This window comes from Aythya marila (genome assembly GCF_965140915.1).
Source record: "Aythya marila genome assembly, chromosome: 7".
Lineage (NCBI taxonomy): Eukaryota > Metazoa > Chordata > Aves > Anseriformes > Anatidae > Aythya > Aythya marila.
The window spans coordinates 28125283-28148452 of record NC_139048.1 but is presented as its reverse complement, the minus strand read 5'-3'; the positions used below and the strand labels follow the sequence as shown (position 1 = coordinate 28148452).

At 44.4% G+C, this 23170-nt stretch overlaps 2 protein-coding genes across 11 annotated transcripts in view; both read left to right on the top strand.

Moving 5' to 3' along the window:
- Nucleotides 1-3536, top strand: part of SHLD2 (shieldin complex subunit 2) — a 71724-nt gene extending 68188 nt beyond the window's left edge. For 4 of the 5 annotated variants that reach the window (XM_082764457.1, XM_082764446.1, XM_082764447.1 and 1 more), the window contains exon 2: nucleotides 437-3536. In XM_082764457.1, the coding sequence (XP_082620583.1) occupies nucleotides 453-2276 (1824 nt within the window). In that variant the 5' untranslated portion in view covers nucleotides 437-452 and the 3' untranslated portion in view covers nucleotides 2277-3536. The remainder of the gene's footprint in view (nucleotides 1-436) is intronic. The other variant, XM_082764455.1, reaches the window with a different exon arrangement.
- A 6430-nt stretch (nucleotides 3537-9966) lies between these two features.
- NCOA4 (nuclear receptor coactivator 4) lies at nucleotides 9967-20690 on the top strand. 6 transcript variants are annotated; one of them, XM_082765115.1, is made up of 10 exons: nucleotides 9967-10114; nucleotides 13217-13370; nucleotides 13812-13952; nucleotides 14076-14164; nucleotides 14640-14748; nucleotides 15348-15419; nucleotides 16077-16223; nucleotides 16439-17443; nucleotides 17757-17846; nucleotides 18520-20687. In XM_082765115.1, exons 2-10 carry the CDS (start codon nucleotides 13230-13232, stop codon nucleotides 18523-18525), a joined length of 1800 nt encoding a protein of 599 aa, XP_082621241.1. In that variant the 5' UTR covers nucleotides 9967-10114; nucleotides 13217-13229; the 3' UTR covers nucleotides 18526-20687. The 6 variants fall into 6 exon arrangements, with proteins under 6 accessions (XP_082621241.1, XP_082621240.1, XP_082621239.1 ...); XM_082765114.1 differs by lacking the exon at nucleotides 9967-10114 and adding an exon at nucleotides 10336-10467 and having other exon boundaries at nucleotides 18520-20688; XM_082765113.1 differs by lacking the exon at nucleotides 9967-10114 and adding an exon at nucleotides 11786-11807 and having other exon boundaries at nucleotides 15351-15419; nucleotides 16080-16223; nucleotides 18520-20690.
- The last annotated feature ends 2480 nt before the right edge of the window (nucleotides 20691-23170 follow it).

Below are 23170 nucleotides of genomic sequence, written 5' to 3'. Positions count from 1 at the left end.
GTTGACTAATGTAGTGGTGGTCTTGTGAAATGGAGTTGAAAGAAGCTTGCTAGGAAGGGTAAGGAAAAAGGGAGAACTTGTTCATTTGTTTAGATTCTCAATATCCTTTTTGTTTGAAAACTCCAGTGGTGATTGAATAATTTTTGAAATGATAACATCAAGAGACTAAAAACAGTATTTTGCTTCGTTTTGACAGTACACTTAGCATTGCTGGCTGATGACCATCATGGCAAAAGCTGTCTTTTTTAAAAACATACCTGCCTTTGCTTAACTTGCACGATATCTCTGTATGTCCCCAAAAATGGCTCCAGTAAATTCAAAGGACATGGTACTTGGCACAGTTTGGATGACTATTTTTAGAAGGTAGAAACCAAGGAGAACTTTTTTGTATTGCCTTCTTAAACTGCTTCTTTTTCTCCTCCACTATTTCTTGCAGATTCTTCTTTTTTGCCATGTCAGCTGACAGCCACCAGCTCCACACTCATTCCCACAGGGACACACTGAGTCCTACTTGTCATGGTCTCTTGAATGTCAACAGTCACCCCCTGTCAAAGAGCTCTTCGAGTCTGATCTGTTCTGGGCAGTCAAGCTTAGAGGAAACGCAAAGCAACAAACAGGAGCTTAGGAAAAGCCATAGTAGCACTGTCTGCCAAACTCTGGGAAATGAGAGTGATGCCAGGAGTGTGCCAAGTCCAAGATGGTCCTTCTCACAGTCTGGGTTGATGGTACCAGATGGATCAGTAGTCCAAACCATGAGCAATCTGTCACCTGATAACAATTCACAGAGCAGAACTAAGCCTGCAAACCATTTCCTTATCGTTGAACGGTCCCCAGCATCCTGGGAAGTGGGTGACACTAAGATGTGTGTGAAGAGCAGCACTGTTGAGAATATTTCTTCAGCCTGCACTGTACACCAGCATAGCACACGCCAAATTGAAGAACCAGGAATTGCTCTTCAGAGAAGCCACTCAGACTTAACTTGCAGTTGCAAACAGCAGAATTACATCGCTCATGTAGAAACCAGCGCTACTCACTCCAGCCTAAGTTCTTCCAGCAGCAAGCATGGTCCATCAGTGGCGAGGATGTCTTTCCAGTCAGAGAGAGATGCATCAGAAACAAATGAAAACACATCTCACTTTCAAAACCTTGGGACTCACCTTTCAGCAATACCTACAGACCAAAAAGTACCCACAAATAGCTTTGACAGTGGTGGTATTCCACGTAACACTACCATTTACACAGATCCTGGAACATTTCACAGTGCTGTTCTTGGACCCCACATGCCTGGCAATGGTTTCCCCAACAGAACAATGTTCAGTCAAGCCACTGGGATTATTCACGGTGGTCTGATTTATGGTAATGTTCCAAACTCTGCATACTCACCGATGGTGGTGCCAGTTCATAACTCTGCAGCACCCTGTAATATAAGGCAGGACTCCTGTCTGAAATTAGATGCTACTGTCCCTGCCTATTGCCATTCTTTGCCCATACCATCTATACAACTTGTTCCACGGTTGGTGTGCTCGGTTAGCGAGTCAGGAAAAGAGCAGGCAGCCCCTGGCTATTTTCATTCCTTTTCTACTTCAGACATTCTGACATACCCTAAGCTTGTGTCTTCAGTAAGTGAATCAGGCCTGGATGCCAAGAGAGTCCTGAAGTGCTGTAGCATTCCTGGAGAACAACTGCAGCATGCTCCGCACTGCACTCAGCAGGAAAGATCTCCTCCAGAAGCACAGGCTGCCTGTGCTGCCTTTAGCAACCATCAAGGCACAGATGTGGTAATGAAAACCAAGGATATGTGGACTATGACCTCTGTGAATGATCTAACCAAAGGACTAAAAGCAGCTCTTGAGCATAGAGATGCCGAGGTACAAACTCTTCCCACCATGGAATGCAAATCTGTGGCAACAAGCCCAGCAGCTGCAGCAGAAGGTCACTCACACGTGTTCCCAGAGGTGAACCTGGAGCAGCAAGACCTGGAGGCCCCCAAATCTCCTGTACGTGAAGTGAGATGGGATGATGAAGGAATGACGTGGGAAGTGTATGGGGCATCTGTGGATCCAGAGGTCCTTGGCCTAGCCATTCAGAAACATCTTGAGATTCAAATAGAACAATTCCAGACAGAGCCCCTTCAGCTGGCTGGGAAAAGAAAGGAGGATTCTTTCAATAAGGAGACGACATCTGATAAAACAGGGAAGAAAAGACCCTTCAGAACAATGATGCATTCCCTGAGATACCCCAGCTGTTGCACTCGTTCCAGTACTGCAGTGGAGTGAGCATAGCTGTAGGACAGCCATGCTTTTTTTTTTTTTTTTTTTTTTCAATTGTAAATAATGCTGGCTCTTAAGTGTGAACACAAGTACATGTGGACAATCCACTTTGGGATAAGTGGGAAAAGTTCAGTGGCCATCAGCTACACAGCAAAGCAAGGAAAAACTCATGATTGGGCAATACAACAGAGGACGTAGGGTTGTCTCTGTCATGTCATCTGACTGCTTTGACTGTATTTAATGTAGCCCTTACTCTTCTATGTTGGTTTTACATAATATTGTAAGGAATAAGACCTTTTATAAATGATGCATCTTTTTAAAATAATGTTGATTTTTTTCCGTTTTTTAATAATTTAGGGTTAAGCAGAGTTAGGAAATGATGCTTTAATCGAAATTCTTAGCTTTCCATCCTGCTCACTAAGTTTCGGTAGCTACTTTGCTGTTAATTTATGCTAATACTGACTGTAAACCCACTTGAGTTGTAGACAAAATGACAAAGTGGTGAATGCTGTATTACAAATAACTAACTTTTGCTACACAATTCTGTGATGTGACTGTTATTACTAGCCTGAACTCATCCCTTTGCAAGCTGATGTGTAATTGGAGGATGCTCCTGCAACTTTCAAAATAGTCTGTAGTTATGATGAATTACACCCTCAATATGCAGAACTGATGTTTACCAACTGATGCAAATGTGAAGTATTACCAAAGATGACTCATGTAATGTGAATTGCGTATTGAATGTTTATTTCTTGAAGACACGAAACAAAAGCTGTTCATAATAGTCTGTCACACTATCATACCCTACAACTCAAAAGCAGTCTTGTTTTTCTTATATTAAAAGTAATTTCCAGAGAGTTCCTTTTATGTGTGTCTGTCCTGAAGTGGTTACTTTGTTGTGGCATAAGCCACAGAGGACAATTTGCATGTAGTGTTCACCAGTCCCATGCTCCATATCTGATCTGATGTCAAGTGTCTGATTTTGTCTTCATCAAAGTACAGCTCAAAATAAGATTATTTGTTCTGAGTGCCTTAGTCATTCAGGCAGCTTAAGGATTTATTTTCTCTCCAAAACAATTTTGTAAAGCAAACAAATTCCCATTGAGAAACCTTTTTTTTATACTGTAATACAGATATAGCGCAGAGCCTGTTTGAAGTGAAAGAATTGTCAAGAAACCTGTTGGTAACAAAAATAGTGTTTGTATCTATGGATTTCCTATGATTTGGGAAAGGTTTAAAATACAAGACATGTTAGTGCACACTTGGAAAAATCCCTACTCATCTGAATGTTAACTACGTGGATAAAATAAGTTGGTTTATTTGTATGGTGAATGCATGTTTAAAAAAAAAAAAGATTCACTGCATTTGGGTTCTTTTTTTTTTTTTAATTGAAATTCAATCAGGTTGTACTTACATATTCTTCATGTTAGATCTCTGTTCAAATGTTAACTGTTGTAAATGTGAGTACTACCTCTGTTTTTGAATGCTTTCTAACTTAGGAAAATCAAAATCCATTTCATTCTACTTTATATATAAGTAGAAGGAAAACATGTTCTAGATTTATAGTTGAGTGGATCTATGCTAAATCTAGATGTTTGTCAAGCAAGGGTGAAATCGGAGTGTGTTCTTTTCTTGAGCCCATTTGAAAAACAGTTAAATTGGGCCTGCGTTTGGTACAAATCCTCAGTTTCCAGAACTGGCAACTTTAACACTTCTGCTATGGTGCTCTTTCTTTCCTTTGAAACATGGGAACAGCCACCTGCAAATGCAATGTTCCAGATATGGTAAGTCATCCCTGCACGGTAACTGATGTCTCTAGAAGGACTGAACTGTAAATGCTGCTTGATGGCTATGGGACTGATAATGGGCTGAGGTGCTTAGGTCAGTGGTTTAGCACAGACTGATGATATCAGTATGCTGATAAAACAGCTCTGAAGAAGTTATAATAATTAATTTCACTCAATTATTATAGTAACAAAGGAGGTATGTCACCATATTTACTGTTACTGTTCCCAGAGGAGAGGCCAAGACCTGTCAGACATTTGTCACTGACTGAGTTCATTATCACACGTGTAATTTGAGGTCATCTGTGGCTATAGGATTAATAGCTGAAGTAGAGACTGCTTTTCTTAATGCTTTAAATAAAAACCTTTCATAGTTAATTCATTCAAATAAAATAAATAAAACTACCCTGAAGAGTTGCTTAGTCAGTGTAACACCAGTTCTAAAACCATTGCTTTTATTTATTCGGTCTTCTCTGGCAAATTTAATTTGCTTTTGGCCTCGTGTTGCTGGAAGCGATCTTTCAGTTGCTAGCTGTTACAGCCTGGATCCTGAGCTGGTTCTGTTAAGAATGGCCACAAATCTCACCCTTTTTTTTCTCTTTTGCTTTAGGAACATCTGCGCTAGAATAAGCTTCACTTCTGGATGTAGCTTGAGAAATTGTGTCCTGTGCAGCTGAGCCAAAAGGCCCCACAGAGCAATGCTACTCCTGGTCTGCTCAGACTGGAGTGAGTGGGGAGGAAAATGCAATCAGCTGTCCTGTGCCCAGCTGTAACCACAGATGTTTCAGAGGAAAAAAAAGCATCTCTGCTGTATGGCCTGAGGAATGTATTTCTTCCTGATCGCTTCTCTGCTTATAGACAGTAAGAAATAATGGCAAGCTGGACTAATTGCATTATTGGATAGACATTTAGTCTTTTAAATCCAAAGTAGTAATGACCTGTCTGGAGACATGCTGAGGTAAGAGGCCTTCTGGAAGGATGTTATTCCTCGTTAAAGATGGAGTGATACAAACTGTGCAGCTTTGCTCAGGAGAAGCAATGTGTGGTGAGGTTAGAATAAAGCAGAGTCTCTGGGCAGAGACAAGACCAGGGGTCCTGGCTCCAAGCGTGGAGCAGGGCCAGGTGCCCTCCAGACACTGCTAGCCCCCTCTTTTGGGAGCTTTTCCAACCGTGAAATTGCAATGTTAATACTTCGTTGCCATCTGTTCCCTTCAGACATGTTGAGGTGATTAATTCGTCTTCCTAAGCCCCTTGAAAATGAAAGCAGTCTATTAGTGCTGTTAATTGGCAAAAGAGAGGGAGGCAGCATGTGGGTTTATGAGATGGAAATAAATCATTCTAATCAACTCCTGCCATACCAGTTAAATAACCTGGCTGCATCAGTCACTTGTGCCTTTCCCTTTTAGGACTCTAAGTGAGAAGGGGGAGTTTTGGTTTCTAAGCTGTCTTTTGTTTCCTGCTATTCACAACTATAGATCTGAAATGATGAAAACAACATGCCTATCGAGATTCTTTCCAAAGCCTTGTTATTTAAATAGGTCAAAAGATCCAGCTGGCTCTCTGCAAATAAGGAGACTAATGCCTGTGAGCCTCTGGGTAGAGCCCTAGGCAGCTCGTGTCCGTGGCTGAGAGATGGGGCAGTCAGTGGCAGCCCGCTCACCTGCCCTGCAAGGGGGCTAGCTCTAGAGAGCACCACATGGTTTGTGAAGGGGAAGAGATGGGTAAGTTGTATGGCTTAACGGGATTTTGTTCCTTTTCTCACTCGTAAAGAAGCTTGCAGCCAAAAATTCTGCCCTGTATAAAAATGGGTGTGCTCCTTATTCACCTATGTAAGCTTAAACAAGCATACCCATTTTGTGGGGCAACACCTCTATACTCCCCAAAAAATGGTGTTGCTGAGTTATTTCTTCTTCCAGAAGATGCTTTGCAGACAGGTCCTTGGAGAGGGGCTGAACTGTGAAGTCCTGGTGCAGGACTAAGTACCCCATCTCTTGTGCTGACTGGCATCAAAGAAGGAAATGAGTGTTCAGCTGTTGGCACAGTCACTTGGGTGTCCAGCTTCCATCTTTCTGGGTCGCTGCAAATGCTGGGCCTTGAGTTGGCAGCCATCACATGTCCAAGGGCCAATGTGTGTTCAGATAGCAGAGTACTAAGCTGTAGCTTGTAAGTCTTTAGAAGCATTAATCCTATCAAATATGTGACCTAAACAGATGTCATCTATCTTATTATCAGCCTTTCAATACACTATAGCTACGCCACTCAGACAGCATGTGAAGGAAGCTTAGAAAACGCAGAAGAAAGCCCGAGCGAGGAAATGACGCTGCAAACCTCCATCCTGTTCCAACCACCTCCTGCTCACTTACTGGCAAAAAAAAAAAAAAAAAAAAGGCAACTCCAACAACAATGCTGTTTGTGTGGCTGTGGCTCAGCAATGTAGTAAAGGAGAAATTTCGTCCCCCCTGCGGTTAAAGGTAGCATTATTTCACAAATCTGGGTCAGGAGCCTTCCATGAAGTATTGTGCAGTGATGCTGCTGGCCAGAACGCATCTCCTAGCTCCACCTGGTGCTCAGCCTGGCAGTACAGATCCACTCCTCCCCCCTTATGGTCCCTGCTTCTATCCTGCAACTTTAACTGTAAAGCAGAGATGGGTTCACAGCTCCCTGTGCAGTGAACCTTGCAGAAACACCCGTTTGTTTGTGCCTTCCAGTGCAAAACTGCTGACGAGCAGCTCTCTGCTGCGTGCTAAGCAGGCAGAACCATTGGGGCTTGGGTGGTGTGATCTGACCTGTGCTATACTGCCCTGACAGCAGGAGCTGGTATTTCGGGTCCTTCCCCTGCCACAGACACTTCACCATCAGTAATGATACATGCACAAAAAGTCAGTCCTTTCTCTCTTTGCAATAGCTGCAGATAATTTACTTGCCCTACTGCTAGCACTGGCTGTACTGCACGTTTCTTCACCCCACATTGGGACTGAGCTGAAATCCCTGCATGCGTATCAGTTTAATGCTGCCCTGTGGTCGTGTTGTCTGGAAAACCCTACAAATACTATTGCCTCTGAGAATCCAATTTCATGCAAGCCTGTATATTAATTTGAATTTATGGTGTTATGGTTTATGTTATTCATTTCTTCCTTGTTTTCAGCGATCTGTATTTGCTAAGTGTTATGACTTTTCAGCATCAACCTCACTCTAACAGAATTATGGGTTAATTTATGGGTTAATTTAGTGCCATGCTGCTGTAGTGGCTTTCTTTAAAAGGATCTTGGAAAAATATAAGTGTTTCTGAAAAAGCAGAAGAGACCTGTTTTGGCTGCATAATGTCTGTTGTTCAGCAAACCACTTCTGCCAAATAACAGCAAACCCTAGAGCATAGCAAAGCTGTCAGATAAAGCAGCCCTTGTGCCTTAAGCCTACGTTGGGATGCCTTTCCTGTTTCAGTTCTGGCTGGAGTGTTTGTATAAATGTGTGTGTGTGTATTTATATATGCATATGAGGAAAACCTTACACAGCTGTTTCATTACAGTCTGAATCTGTGATAGATCTGAAGTAGGCTGAAGCTTTGTAAAAACCAGTTTTAGGTGAGTTAGATTTGTTTGACGTTGCACGCTGTTCATATGCCTCCCTCCCTGCCTTTGTGAGCCTGTGGGTGCTGTGCATGAGTGCTGACAGAGCCCCTGCCCCCCAGGGCTGCAGAAAGCAGGTCCCCGGCTCTCTGCTGCCATCACCTCCCCGGCAGCCCCACTCCTGCCTTCCAGTACAGGTGCTGCTGTGGCGGGGGAACCCACCTGGGTCAGCTCCACGCCTTCCACACACCCAGGAGCTGGATCCAGCCTTTGTGCTGCAGGCACCACGGCAGCAGTGTTCAGGGTGCTTCGTGTCTTCTCCTCAGGTTCTCATTCAAGATAGTCCATGTTTCTGTGAGAGAAACAACAACAATCTGGGTATTTTATGGCTCTGTGTGACATAAAGTATTTCTTTCAAGTGGGGACATGAAAATTGGAGACTCCTACCCAGTACCAGATGCTCTTCCCTGCATCATTTTCCTGGCTTTCTAGCTTTGCAGAAGCCAAATGTCTTTTGCCAAGACAATTAATTATAACCTAGTCAAGTTCATCCCTCCCAACCCTGCCATAACAAGCAGGAGGTAATGGATGATTGGAGAAATACACTGTGCAGGAGTACTTTTTTTTTAATGCTTTTTATATTTCTAATCTAGATGCAAAGTAAGTCTCTGGGAACAATGTTTCAGAGAAGATGTCCTGAGGCCACTGGAAACTTTGTGTTCGATAACTGGGCACAAAACTGATTGCTCACCCTTAGCCTGCCTCTGAGCCATCCTCAAAGCAGCCAAATGGAAAGCAGCTGTCCTGCCCTGTCCCCCCGTCCCCCAAACCAGGTAACTGCAGGGTGAAAAACACAGGGGCTTGCAACCCAAAATGCAGCTCTTCAGGAAACTAGGTTCCTGAAATGTGAGCAGTGAGCTCTACACGCACATTGTAAGCTTCTCCATTGATGTTCTGACTTCTTAACTTCACAGCCTTTTTAACATCCCACGTGTGCTGTGTAGTTATTAAAAAATGACCATGTAGTTTATACAGGACGTTACAAAGGACTTGTTTACTCAACTCCTTCCTCGCTATTTTAAGTTGTTGGAGCCACTGAGTCTGGGATCAGTGAACCACTGTTGGGGTATGCCTTTGCTTATTGAATGTATTTCTCTGTATTTTAGACTGGCCAGCACACTGTGGCAGAGAGTATTTTCAGCCAAATGCCACAGGGACAATTCTGTCAGGCGCTGAAGCAAAGCAGTAGTCCTGGCCTTGGAAGTCTAGCTACAGGTATGCACTGCCTTTATGACAATTTTTCAGTGACACAAATAGTGTGAGTTGGAAGTGGCTGCTGTTGAACCAGTTACTGATAAATAATAGATCATGTGAGCAAAGTTTTGTCTGGCTTTGGGCCATGCCTGCTTACACTGAAGATGTGGTCAAACCTATTCTAGTCCTACAAAACACATACAGGAATTCCTCTCATTTGTAAAGCATGGTGAGTAGCACTCTGTACACATCATATCTGAACTGAGGGTGCTTTCCAGTTGGTAACTGGGAAGATGTAATTTCTGGCCATCAAAGAATCTCCTGTATCTGCAGAAGCTTATGTGTGTATGAAGTGGTCACAGAGATGTTTCTACCAGCTGAAGCTTCGGAGGCTTTCAGGAGAGAAAAAGGGGGAAAAAAAAGGCAGATCAAGTTGGGTGAGGATTAAAATGACTGTATTGGTGGTTTTTACTTTCATTACATAAGTGAAGTATGTGTATAAAGTACACACGTACTTCCCTCGACCATTTGGGACTGTCAGCTGCTGCCTGCCCAGGACCAGCACTGGGGGACAGCTGGGGATGGATGTGTGTGAGGCTGCTAGAAGGGGATGAGGCGCAGGCCCCAGGGGCAGACGCTTTCCTCTTTGCCTGCAATGATGCCTTTTCTCTAATTTCTGCTGTGCTGTGGGTCCACTGCGGCTGCCCTGTCCTGTCTGTCGTACAGCCATGGTGCCAGCTCAGCTTAATAAAAGTAAATTATGTTATGGGGTGCTGTCAACACAGCTGGTTCCCTCAGATTACTGCCATTATTGAAGGACGTCTGGTCTAACTGAGTGCCAGAAACATTCTTTTAGAGGCTGTGCATAAGCCCTGTCCCATTTGCGAAGAAAATCGCTGTAGCAGCGAGCGTTCCTCAGGTGCCGTGGTGGGGCTGGTGCCGAGGCACAGGGTGCAGCAGGGCGCTCTCTGAGACCCCGCTCCCTCTTCAGAGGGGGCAGCGGGGCTGAACCCCCGCCCGTGCTGCCGTCGCCCCGTGGGGCTCCGCCTTCGTCCCCTCACCGGCCCCGCCGCCATTTTGTGTCCCCTCGGCTCCGCGCCCCGCCCGGCGCTGCAGCCGCTCCGCCGCGCCGCCAGGGGGCCGAGCGGGGCGGGCTGGGGCGGGGCTCTCGCGAGAGCGGCCCGGGGTCGCCGTTGAGCCGCGGCGCCGCCAGCCCGAGGGAGCGCTCCGCGGCAGCACGGTGAGGGACGGGACGGGGGGAGCCCTGCGCGGGGCCGGGGGGCTGCGGGTGCCGCCGGCCTCGGGACTCAGGGGCGGGCTGGGCCGGGAGGCGGTGGGCAGCGGGGAGCCCCCGGGAGGCGGTGCGCGGCCGGGTGGCTCGGGCACAGCCCGGCGGCCGTCTGCAGGGGTAGCTCCCCGCCGCGGGGTAGGGCCCCTCCGGAGCGCTGGGGCTGAGGCTCGGGCAGGGCCGTGCCGCTCCTCGCCGCGCTGCTTCGGGTTCTCGCCTGCTGCCCAGCGCCGCAGCTGGCTGCCCGCAGAGGGCCCGGCTCCCAGCCCCGCAGCACGGCACCCCCCGGCTGAGGCTCCGCACAGGTAGGCCGTCTGTGGCGTTGGCGCCGTGCTCGGAACGGCGCTTGTTATTTTTGGATTGAAATGGAAATTTCTGAGATTCGGCTCTTACGCCTACGGTGCTTCGCTCCTTGACCGCAGCTCCCACGCGCCCACCCCGGGATGGTCCTGACGAGGAGCTCCTGGTTTGGTGGGGCAGTGTGGGAGCGAAGAGGGCCTTCGGGTCAGACAGGCCAGCTGGTGGGAAACCACATGAAGCCCGGGTGGTGAGCCCTCGGGAACAGCCTGGCCCTGGCAGCTCAAAGAAATCATTCCGTATTATAAATAGTCTCTTAAACGCGAGTTTTGTTCGGGGCAGCCTCCTGGTAAGGGCTCGGGAAGGTCATCTTTTTGAGGGTTTGCACTGTGCATTGGCAGTGGAAAACAAGGATCTTTTCAGCAGCAGCAGTGGTGGCTGTGCTGGAAGTGAGAAGCCAGGAAAAGCAGTTTTCTGCCGGCCTGTCAGCAAGCCGTGTGGGAAGAGAGGTTGTCCTCTGCTCCCAGCTGCACTGTGCATAATTACAGCCTTAGAAAACAATTTCTGGCCAGGAGGTTGAGCTACAAAGAAAATCAAAAGATCCCAAGGCTGAGATTATGCAGAGCATTAAGGGGGGTGAAGCTGTCAGCACCAGGTTTAGCTGAAGGGGTTTTGTAATACCAGCGCTCCACTGAAGTTTTTGGGTACTGAGAAACAGCCAATTTTTTCTCCCCTCCCCTGTAAAGACAAGTATTTTATGAGCAGCAATTACATTATCTTCAAGCCTTGTTCAGGCGTGTTGTTGTTTTCTAGCCCCAACTTCTCCCCCGATTACGTGCAGGGAGGCGTGCTGCCTTATCAGCCGGTGGGGCTGCCAGCTGAGCCCTGTGCCTCTGGGGCCGCCGGTGGTGTTGGGGGCGGCACAGCGGGGCCTCACCATGTCCCAGGGGACGGGAGAACTGAACCGAGGAGCCAGATCTGGCTGTTGGCTTCGGCTGGGACGCTGCTCGCAGTGAAAGAACGGCCATTTTAGGGGGGCTGCAGGGAGGCTCCGGTGGTGCCAGAGAGAGGCTCGTGCACAACAAAGAGGAAAAAAAGAAAGTATTTTCAGAGATCATATGGGGACCGTGTAGGAGTTTCTTAAATTTACCTGTGCCAGTATGAAGTTGCTAATCTACATTGTAAAAACTGAGGCAGCTTGTCTTCAGGCATCCTGCAGAATTCCCCTGTGACATAAATTCAGAAAATGCTTACATAGCAGTGCGGTATACTTTGCTCGGACTTGGCATTTGTAGATACACGCATAACGTCATTTGCATGACAGCCCTTTAAGTGCATTATTTATGCTGTAAGTAAACAAGGGAATTGCTTTCAGCCTTTCAGACTTTGACTGTGGTTGTTGCACAAGAATATAATCAAAAAAATATATATTTTTTTTATTTTGAGTATACAACACCTTTGAATATATCTTGTGTCATTCTTTTCTTGGCTGGGTATCTCCCTGACTTTGTGGTAATAATTTTAGATTACTTCTGAGAGCTGGGCTCCCACTTAGGTTTTCCTGCAGGATGTACGTCAGACAGTGGATACGTATTTAAGCATTTGGATCGTACAGGTACAGCCATCCAAAACAAGAGGGGCAAGAAGCAGCTCTGTTGGTTCATGTTGTATTTTTCGTGTTGTATTCATGTTGTAAACTGCAATTTTTGGATTGAAGTTTGTGCAGTTGTGGAGTTTGGCAGTTGCGGACTAACTAGCTGCTCAGTAACATGAGCTCTGTGGTCTTGTTGTATTGGAAATACTCTTTGAGTTACCTCCAGTGGGGTGGTGAAATCTGTAAAGTACTTTGATTGATAGATGTAAACCTCTTAATTCTGCTGATGGTTTCCATAGCTGTTATTGCTGAGTTTTAACATTTTAAATGGGGTGTTTTCTATAAATCTTAAGTTCAGAGATACTGTGAAATTCTTCAGGGATCCTGTGAAACTGAACAGGAGAATTGAAACTCTGGGGTAACAAATACCCATTGTTTAGAAAACATGTTTTTAACGGTTCTTCCCATTTTTCGCTTAAAATCTGTATTTAGTTTTTTCCCTTATTTCCAAAATCCTTACTAGCATAACTTCTTAGAAATTTTGTATCTGAGCCCTGTTGAGGATATGCTGAAGCTAAGAAAGTTACTAAGGCTGTGACCATAACAAAAATAATGGGCAGCCACAGTAAGTTTTGGCCTTTGCAGCTTAGTAAAAAGAGTGGTCTTTGTGTCAGTGCTTGGTTTTTGAGCTGATCAGACTGTGTAAGAATTTTCTTATTTACGAGGGAATTTAAGGGAGCTGATTAAATTGCCCGCAGGTGAAAAAAGGATGACTCAAATAGTGGCTGCCACTTGCCAGGCCATTCTTCCCAGCTCCTGCAGCTCTGCTGAGCCCTGCTCGGATCAGCTCCTGAGTGCTGGAGTCTGCTGGCTAGGCACAAATGCCAGAGGAATGTGAGCAGCTGGGAGGATTGCCTAAGCTCCTGTGGTTGGACCTGTTGTCAAGAATCTGTTGGTTTTCCTGTGGTTGTGTAAATTCCCTGGGCAAAGGCATTTCTAGAGACCGGTGTCAGTTGCACAGAAAGCTTCCGTCGGTGTAGGGTCTTAGGCTGTTTTGTTCACCTTAATAGCGAAGCAGTGCAGATGGTTCTTCATGTGATGCCCTTCTTCTTCCCTTAAAGAGGAATAGAAACTATTAAGATTTTTTTTTTGTCCTATTTTAGGAATACTTTAAGAATGAGTCCACCACAAGATAGAAGTAGAAATTCCTGCAGCAGCGAGCCACTGGCAAAGTGCCTTCAAGCAAAGAAGGACTTGGAAGCAGCTATATCTGGAATTGTCAAGGCTGAGCAACAGATTAAAGAGAACTGGCGGGAGGTAATTTTTAATTCATTAGAATGCATTAATAACTAATATGACTTTGATGACAGTTTTAATTGCTCTAGAGTACTTTATCATATAATGATGATATGAAATCTCCCTAGAGACAGGCAAGTATCATGGTGTGTAACTTGGGTGTGTTTTTGATAAAGTTACTCCTGTGCTACCAGCTTAGGCACGCAGAATTCTCTGTAGCTGTTGGCTGAAACATCAGAAAAGAGAGAGATTGCAAACAGCCCTGTTATTTGATACTCCTTCAGAGGTAGCCTTGGAACTTGCACTGCCTTGTGAGTCATGTGCTGCGGGCAACTGTGGTTAGCGTTTGAGAAATAAATGGGTACAGAAATACCACTTCTCTGTGGCAAATGTTTTGTAATTAGCACAGTATATGCTTGTTGTGTGACAGATATTACAGAAGTGGTGCCTGTTGCCTTACAGGTAAAAGCTAAGATTCACAGCCACATAAGTCGCCACCTGGAATGCCTGCGCAGTCGTGAAGTTTGGCTGTTCGAGCAGGTAGACCTCATCCAGCAGCTGAAAGAGGAAGCATTGCAGCAGCAAGCTCAGCAGCTGTATTGGGTAAGATCTGGCTGCAAATTGATTTTGTTGCACTGGGATTTTTAAATAAATTGTCTCTGCAAGTATTTTCTCCATTGTAACTTGAGAAGCGAAAGCAGTAATGTGTGTTTTGTCTTTGTGCAGTATTTGGGACAGTTCAATTGCCTTATTCATCAGCTGGAGCGCTCCTACAGTAACGAACTAGCAAACCAGATTTCAGTGTGTCTGGAGAGGTAAATATTGTCTCTGCAAGCTAGCATAATTGGTATTTATTTTGACTTAAGAATTTAATCCAGTTTGTGATTCTAGGAGAACTAATAATAGATCTAATTCATAATAGTTAGTTCCTAGAAGTAAGATCTTTAAAGCAGTCTGAAGTATGATTCCTCTCATCTTTATCAGATTGAAAAACCCAAAACAGAACCATGAAAAGCAGTGGGCTTGGACGTGCAGACTTTTTCAAATATTAACTGTTGAAATGTGAAGGAAAAACTTGTGTTTTGTTGGCTGTTTACTTTCTTCATGGTTTGTGAACAGGCATCTCCCTATTTTTGTGCAAACGGTAAAAATCTTTTAGTTAATTAGTGCCAAATCACTTTGGAAACCTTCTTATGAAATAAGACTGATTTCCCAAAACATGACAGATGACATGTAGAAGGTTGCAATTTTCTTTTTAACATTTCTGTAACTACCATCTTATTTTTTCAGACTGGAGAGTCTTACTCTTAAACCAGAGGAGTCTTCTGTCCTGAATTTTGAGGCTGACACATCCTACCTTCGCCAGGCTATTACCTCATTTGGTTCAATTAAAACAATGGTAAGCATCAAGACTTTTCCTGGACTGCAATACTTCATACACACACAGATATGTGTATATATAGGCAGTATTGCAATATATCCCAAGTAGTATTTCCACTTTCAGTCAGAGCTTGAATAAATCTTGTGTACAAGTCATGTAGTTCTAGCTATGTAATATATACACGGTGGTTTATTAATTATGCACCTAATTGTGATTTTCACTGAGCTTAGATCTAGTTTTGTATATGTTACTTCAATATTTTGGCAGAGACAGAGGGAATTATGGTTCCAGCAAATGAAAACTGATGATAATATTTTCTTTAGATGTTAATACTTACATTGTAGAAAGCTGTCTGTGATTTATAAATGTTTTGGGATTCTTACGTAAGCAGTGTATCTTCTGTATTATTGGAGATAATTCTCTTAAAAGGCAGTAGAGTGGGAGCAGTATTTTTAGAGCAAATCTTTGTGTTTTTTTTTTTAAATATTGAGAAAATGATTAGCTACAAAGAGCTGACCAGCTGCAACTGCGCTTTGCTTCTGCTTCATTGTAGAAATCATCCTTGAAACTGGACAAAATTGAGATTTAAATTGAATTTCACTCTTCTTTCCTTATAGCAGACCTCAGAGAGAGAGAATGCTTCTCCCTGGTTCCCAGGGCAGAATTTTCCCCTAGTGAACTGTGAGCAGGTAAGATTAGGACTTGTATCTGTGAACGTTTCACTGTAAGCAATGGTAAAAGGAGAACTCACGCATAGTATGTTAGCTGGCTTGAGAAATGACTTTTGTTCGTTCAGACGTTTGAGCAGCCAGTAGCAGTTGCTGTGGTAAGCATTAGTAATCTGATGTTCTAGCTGCTCCAGGAGCAGACATGCAAGGAGATACATGAATGTGAATTTGGAGTTTGATTGTCAGTCCAAGTATTTTAACTGAATGTTGTCACATCAGGACTTGGAACTATCCAATGAGGTTTAATCCAGGAGTTCACAGGAAACAGGATGTTGGGCTCTGCTCAGAAACAGTGTCAGTGAAGATTCAGAGGGTAGCAAATTAGTAACAGGAATTGAGGTCAAAAGGAGTGTTACGGCTGGATTATGCATCAGACCTGTGCATTGTAGAAGTTGTCTTTTCCTTTCTTATCGTTCCCTCTCTGAATAATCTAGGATCACAAAACAAGTCATACAGGTGATCGAAGATCTTTTTTTGTTGTTGTTGTTTTAACTAGAAGGAACTTTGGGTTTTTCTTTTGGTTCAGAAATACTGATGTGAGGTATTGCTCGTTTTGATGTTCACCATCAGTTGCCTCAGCAATTACACACTTCCATAACCAAGAATGCTTTTTACCAGCAGAAAACATTGTGTGGGACAGTGGGTGCCTCGCTTGCTGACTGGTTACTTGGAAGCAGACCTGTGGGTGTTTGCCAGGCTCCATATGTTCCCAGCACCAATCTTGAAGAATGGGTTACCCAGAAATGCGTGTCGGAACCCAGCCAGGTACGCCTTTTATGCACTAATCTAGTTTAATAAAGGGGACAGTGGTTAGAGATGCATCACAGTGGGAATTAGATCTTCATTAATTCTCTTTACTCTGCCTCATGCTCCAGTAATACTTCTGCACGTACCAGAATATTCTATGATAAAATTGTGGCAACAGGTACTGAACGTTGTCTTTTAGTGCTAATAAATGCATTTTGATGTGTTTTTACTAGGATTTAAGTTCTCCCAAAGTCTGTTATTTTGAGCAAGCCTGGGGAAATCTGAAAGATTTGGAAAACTGGCTCCTGCAGAATCAACAGCACAATGTTGCTGGGAAGGCAGATTCCCCTGCTTGCAAGGACTCCACCTCTACTTTCAACTCATCCTTTTCCATGGAAAAGGTGGAGGAGTTGGAATGCCTGGAACAAGAAGAGGTGGACCTTTCTGACTGGCTGCTTACGCCTGTGGTGGAAAATGGAAGTAGTGCTTCAGATGAGAAATGGAAGTATGAATTCAAACCTTTTAGGGAAGAATTTAATATGAATGATTGGCTCCTCAAAGGTGAAATGTGCACCAGTTGTTGTGGCAGCCAGGTCAAAAGCGTGGAAATTGAGAACCTGGGAAACCTGAAGTGCCTGAACGAGCATCTTGATGGAAAGAAATCACCCACTACATCTGCCGTAAATGCTTGGCTTCTTCAGCATCCTCAGGCCCCTTTCAAAGTGGAAGATGTGTGCAAAGCTAATGAGCTATGCACCAGCTTTTCAGAATGCGTCTGTGATGAAAACTGTGGAAAAGTGGCTCTATGTAAATGGCTTCTGAAGAAGGAAGGGAAGGATAAAAACGGAGTTCCAGTAAGCCAGAAAGCTGTACCAAACCCTGAGCATGAGAAGACAAAGTCCCTTGCCAACACCTGGCTTAACCCCTCACAGCAGCTCGCAGGGGAGCCTGTTAGCGTAGAGAAAGTGGATTATTCAGCAGAGATAGCAGAACCATGGAAAGTGCTGCTTGAAAGGCCTCTGACAAGCTGGCTAGCCAAGTCTGAGCACAAAACAGAAAGTGCAGAAGAAAAGGCAAGCAGGGAAAAAGCGAATAGTTTCAAGAGTCCTTTTGTAGACCTCTTGGCTCCATTCCACCTCCCCTTGAACGTAAATAGTTGGGTGTTGACTTCCAAGAACCTAGAAAATGCTAACCCACCTCCAGTGGAAGATAAATGGCTCCTACGCAAGAAAGCACAAGTGAGCATGCTCCTAAGTTTTTGCTACTGCTGTGTTTTAAGCTCTTTTAGTGTTTTCAGCAATTATTACTTAAATAATTAAGTAGATGAGGCCAGTGTTTAACATACAGAAAGAATTAATTCTGAAGTGTCTTAACTAAAGTAGTCTTAACTAAAATGAAGTTAGTCTGAAATGAGTCTTAAATGAAGAAGGTATTAATCTCAAAGGCTCAGGATTCAGTTTTATTTTCTTTATGAATGCCTGACAGAATCTGAAGAGGCACTAGCATGTCTTTATGTGTAGCTATCAGTAATTAAAGTGATTTCTTTTCCAGGAGTTTGGCCTTCCTACAGTTTGTGACCTTTTTGCCTGTATGAAGCTCAATGGAGATAACGAAAAATGGCTGTATCGCACTCCTTTACAGGTAGGATACACAGAATGAGTACCTGAGCCTAAACATAAATTGGGTACAGAACAGAGGAGGCAGCAGCTTTCATCTTCAGAGATCTATAGAAATGGTATTTAACAGCATCAAGATCAAAAAAGGACTAGATGTAGAACTTAGTGACATGGTTTAATGGATTTGGCAGTGCTTGGTTAGACTGGGCTAGCTGATTTAGAGGTCTTTTCCAGCCTAAATGATCTCTGTGGTTCTGTAAAACTTCCTTCCCATGCACCTTCTTAGCAGCTTGGGCCATTCTGTTTTGTTCACTACTCCTCTCTTGATTCCAAGCCAGGAAGGGAAGTTGACTAGATCACAATTAAACATTGATATTTGGTGAAATCTTGGTAACTTCTGTTGTAACTAAAACATGTAATTCATCTCTAAACGTCTAGGCGACTTCTTTCTTATTTTGGTAGTGTATTTGCACCATGTTTGTCCTCTCTGCCAAGATTAACTCTTAATCGTTGTTCTTAAAAATGACAAAAGGCATTCTTCTTAGCAAGCAGGTGTTAGCAACCCCTACAAGGCAAGATACCGAGTTCTAGAAACTGTTCTAGATTTTTTTCTAGTGTCTTATACGTGCTTTTTCCAGAACTACTGTTTTCTGTGTGTCATAGATTGAAAAGAATAATCCTATTTTAAATTTGTTTAGATGTGAAGAACTGGAAGCACTGAAACTGTCCCCTTCCTGCTGATCAATCGCACATCACACTGAGTGACTGCAGCCAGCTGATTTCTTGTGTTTGTGTTTGGCCATCTGCTTTTTCTTCTAAAATTATAGCAAAAAATATAGGAGTTATGATGCAGAAGATGCCTCTTTGTTATGATTAATTCTGAAATGTACACCCACTGAGCATAAGCAATCTGAAACTATAGAGGTATTAGTAAATTCATATCTGTTCTGGGACTACATGAATCTTCTTGTAATGGATCATCAATTGAAGTATACTGAAGCCAATGCAAGTATAAAGCAGAATCTCTCTGGTGCTGTCAAATGTCCACCTCTGGCATCAACTTCAGAAATGTTGCATTTACTTTCAGCTGCTACAACTTTGATGTGGGTTGGGTTCCAGCTTATTGGGGTTGTGAGGTAGCTTAGGCTGTCTTTGGAAGCATTTTTTTTTTATTGAGCAGTTGTTTACTATAAAGGTTTTGTTTGCATCGTGTATCGCTGTCTCCCAGCTGAGTATGTGTAGTCTAGATTTTGAAAAATACATGAATGTGTGGGACCTGACACAAGACAGGAGACTTGGAAACATAGTTCTAAAAGAAAACTTTCTTGCAACTTTTTGAGCCAGTCAGAGGACAGGGTAGACATGGGTTTGTCAAAGAAATAGGGCAAAGTTGGATTGATGGGCTTTTCTAGAGTATTCACTTTCAAGCATCAGTAGATCCAGAACCTACTGTGTCCCCAGCCTTCAGTAACTATTTGAATTTCCCTGGAACAGCTGTAAAACGAAACGTGTATGTTTCTGGTAGTTTTAGATAATTCAGAATGAACTTCTGTTGACTAAGCCACTGGAAAACAGGCATCTTGGCCACATGGCGCTTAATGGTAATACTTGGGGAATCAGATGCTTTCTCATCAGATCGATGTTTTAATTGGGAAGCACTAACTCAGCAAACTGTGGATCCCACTGTCTGTTCCACTGTAATGTTGTAGCTGTGGAATTCTATTGTTGTGCATATAAAAGTGGGGTTCCAATAATTCTGATCCTTATAGCTGTGGACATATGAACACTATATTTAACCTTTTGAGTCCATAGGAAAAAAAAAGAAGTCAGATAGAAATGTGGATCACATCTGTCAGTTTGCATGAAAAAACTGAAGTTTTGTAGTTTCTGGTACAGCTTCCACTCTCTTTACTCTTAATGACTACAGAAAATAGCTCCCCCTCTTCCCCGTCACTGAAGCCTGCCTGAAAACAAAAGTGATTTAAATTCTTTGCAATGCTGTAGAAAAGAAACTAGCAAGATCCAACACGTGACCACATTCCTGTCTAATAACCTGTGTATTTAAGTTTTGAGACGGGTACACTGCACATCTGCAAGTAGACCCCAAAAGGGCTTAACATCAGCGGACCACTAGAGGCTTGTATGTTAATAGTTGGGGCTTGCTCCTGAAAGCAGAAAGATGGTTTTGAAGTTCCTTTTCCCCTTTGAACGTGTTCTTGTTGCTGCACAGGAAGACCGCACTGTGACTAACTCCAATAATAGCCTAATTTGATTAGCAGTTGAACTTACTGAAGGTGACCGAAGTGCAGCCCACCTCCTGTCATTCCTTGTAGTCCTCATTGTGTGCTACCTTGTCAGTTTCATTGTAAGCCTTTCAGACTTGGGGTATGTATTCCTTTACTTACTAACTGACTTATCACTAATTGATATTTATGTAAAACATCGATTTAGTCTTTTCCATTAAAAATAATTGCAGCCAAGGTGTGTGATACGGCTTCTTTGTAAGGTGGGTAACAAAAGAGCGCCGAGGAGACTTGCCTGGTTAACGTATGCTTGGAGGCTGCCACAGCAGCGCACCCATCCCAGAGCAGGGCTCACGGCTTAGTTCTCTGTGTGGCTGCTGCCCACGTGGCCGTGCAGTCAGCTTTCCTAGCCAGGGAGCCCTGGTGCACTCCTGGTGGGCAGCCTCCTGTTGGCCTGCGCTGGGACAGAAGGCCTTGGGACACTCAGCTGGTAGGGCTACAGCACCCGGCCTTTATTCAGGTGCTGCAAGAGACAGATTTAGACAGAATGGTGCGTTTGAGTCTTACTGCCCTGAGTATTTAAGGAGGATTTATGGATTTTTTTGTTCTAATGTGTTCCAGTCCTCTTCTGTGGCTGGCAAATATACCTTGTCTGGCTGCCAAGTTAGTCCTTCTCTAGCTCTTATGCTGTCCTTGTATTTGAATATCAGACTGACATATTTTATTTCTCCTTTGAGGATTTTCTATTCCTTTAAGCTGCTCTGTACCCTGAAGAGAACATTCTTGTGAGACAACACGCAGCTGGGCCTGGCAGCCTTCCAAACAGGATAGCCTGAATTTCATTTGTGGGTGTGTGCACATATACGCACGTTTTCTTCCAGATGTACTAGAGCTAGCCTTAGAAGCAGCTACGTGTGGAACTCCTCAGCATGAAGGCTGAATGTACAGCTTTCAGAGACAAGGCATAAATAGTTCACACAAGACAAAGTAGCAGGAGCAGAGAACACTATTTGTGGCTTCACAAGTATTTGGAGAGGCTTTTTTTGAGTGAGCTGAGATTATTAGTGATGCCTCCTACTGAGGAAGAGGGGTGCTCCAACACCCAGTTCCACAGCTGTTCCAGGTCCATAGGGAGGAAAAGAAACCTCCCCTCCTCCCTTAAGTGTTGCATTTCCCTAACGAATGGAGACTCTAACTAGCTTCTGTGCAAAATAACCCACCCGCTCTGCGACCGCATAGTGCCTGCTGGCGAAAGCAGGGAGCAGCAGCTCTGGGCGGGGGGACAAGAGCCTGGTCCAAGCCTGCTGCATCCCGGCACCAGGGCTGCTCGAGGGGCATTACACATGGCTCCTGGGGGGATGTAAGCCCAATGTTAAGAACACCGAGAGCACTGAAACAGGCTCTAGTACCCTCTGGAGTCACTGTGGTGCCTGGCATGCAGGAGCACCACTGCTCGCAGTACACAAGGCCCCATTTAAAGCATACCAATTTCCTAACTGTCCTGCTTTGCTGAGGAAGTTGAGCTTGCTGGGCCATGCCTAATGATTTTTCAACAACTTTTCTCCAGCTGTAAGAGAACTCACTTGCTGAAAGGGAATAGTGAAAGAGGAGTTTGCCTTGCTCCATTCCTCAGGCTACACAAAAGCAGCTTTACAAAATTCATCCAGTTTTCCCTACACCTGTTACCTTAGACTCCCTCACTTGCTGCCACAGCACGGAAAGGTGCCGTAAATCTATCAGAACTCTATCAGCAGAACTTGATGCTGTGACTGGCACAGCAAGCAGATAAAACAGCGCCCTTGGGGCAGCTGAGACCTCTGGTGCCCACAATTCTGTAATTCTCCATGGGAGGACTATGGCTTGCTAACCGAACCCTACATTTGCACCTTGCTTTTACTTCCTTTTACTCCTACTGAACTCAGGTGCGCTTTTGGTCACAGCTTGAAGAAGCAGCAGCTTTACACTGAGTGCGCACCAGTAAACTGTGAATGCAGCAAGTCCTGTAGATAAAGCACAATGAAGAGATTCCTTACAATGCAGTTTTGCTTTGGAGAGCTTGGAGCCACAAATACAAACAGAAGCTGATGCTACCAGATGGCCACTGCTCTCTCCCCGCTTGATAGCAGTGCTGCACCCAGAGCTCACTTCAAGTGCTCAGCCCCAGAGCCAGCCCCCGGCTGCTGCCATTGTGGTTATGTTTGGTACCTCAAGCTAAGCATCACTGCATGCAAACAGGTTACAAACCAAAGCTTCTAGTGGCCTTAGAAACAAAGCTACTGCAGAAAATCATACAGCTCTGCCCTGAGGCAGGCAGTTCCCAGAAACCTGAGGTGACTGCAGACCAGATAACAAACTATGCTGCCTCAGAGTCAGCCTCACCTTGGGGTTGTGGCACCTTTTAACGCAGAAGCTCATTCCTATGTTATCCACAGTGCAGCTGAAGGAGGAAAGCCATTTGCTCCAATTCACAGCTTTCCTATTTCAGCTAGGAGCAGAGAGCTCCTGGGTCACATTTCATTCCTGACAAAGTCTCTAGCAAAAATACGAGATACCTGGCAAAGTTCCAGACACTTAAAAGCAATCCTCCTCCACCAGCAGCCCCAGAAGTGGCCAACAAGCCTCTGTTGTTAAGCGCATAGGAGTACAAATCCTATTAAATGAAACCAAGAAGCACAGGAGGGGAAGATCCCTCTGATGCCAATGAGGAGAGAAAAAGCAGCCTGGAGGAAAAAAAAAAACATATGCATTTCTCTCGTGTCCTGCTGCGCAGCTAGCACCCCAGTCACCTTTCTGCAGTCTGCAGGTAGGACAAGAGTTTCTTGTGGTACAGCCCTGAAAAGAGTATGCACTAGGTGGGCTGACTCTTACACCACAACACTGATACACAACCTACTGAAAGAAAGCAGAACGTAAGTAAGGTTCAACAAGAAACAACATTGACAATGCTGGTGAGAAAACAGTCTGCTTTCCTTTGTGCTACATCTAGCTCAGTGCTGGCATGGAGCATCTGCTTTGAGCTGGTAGCAAGCAAAGCTAACTGAGGTCAACTGTGAAGGCTCGTTAGCTAAAGAGCTTGCTATAAGAAGGTGGTCTTCAGACCTCTCCT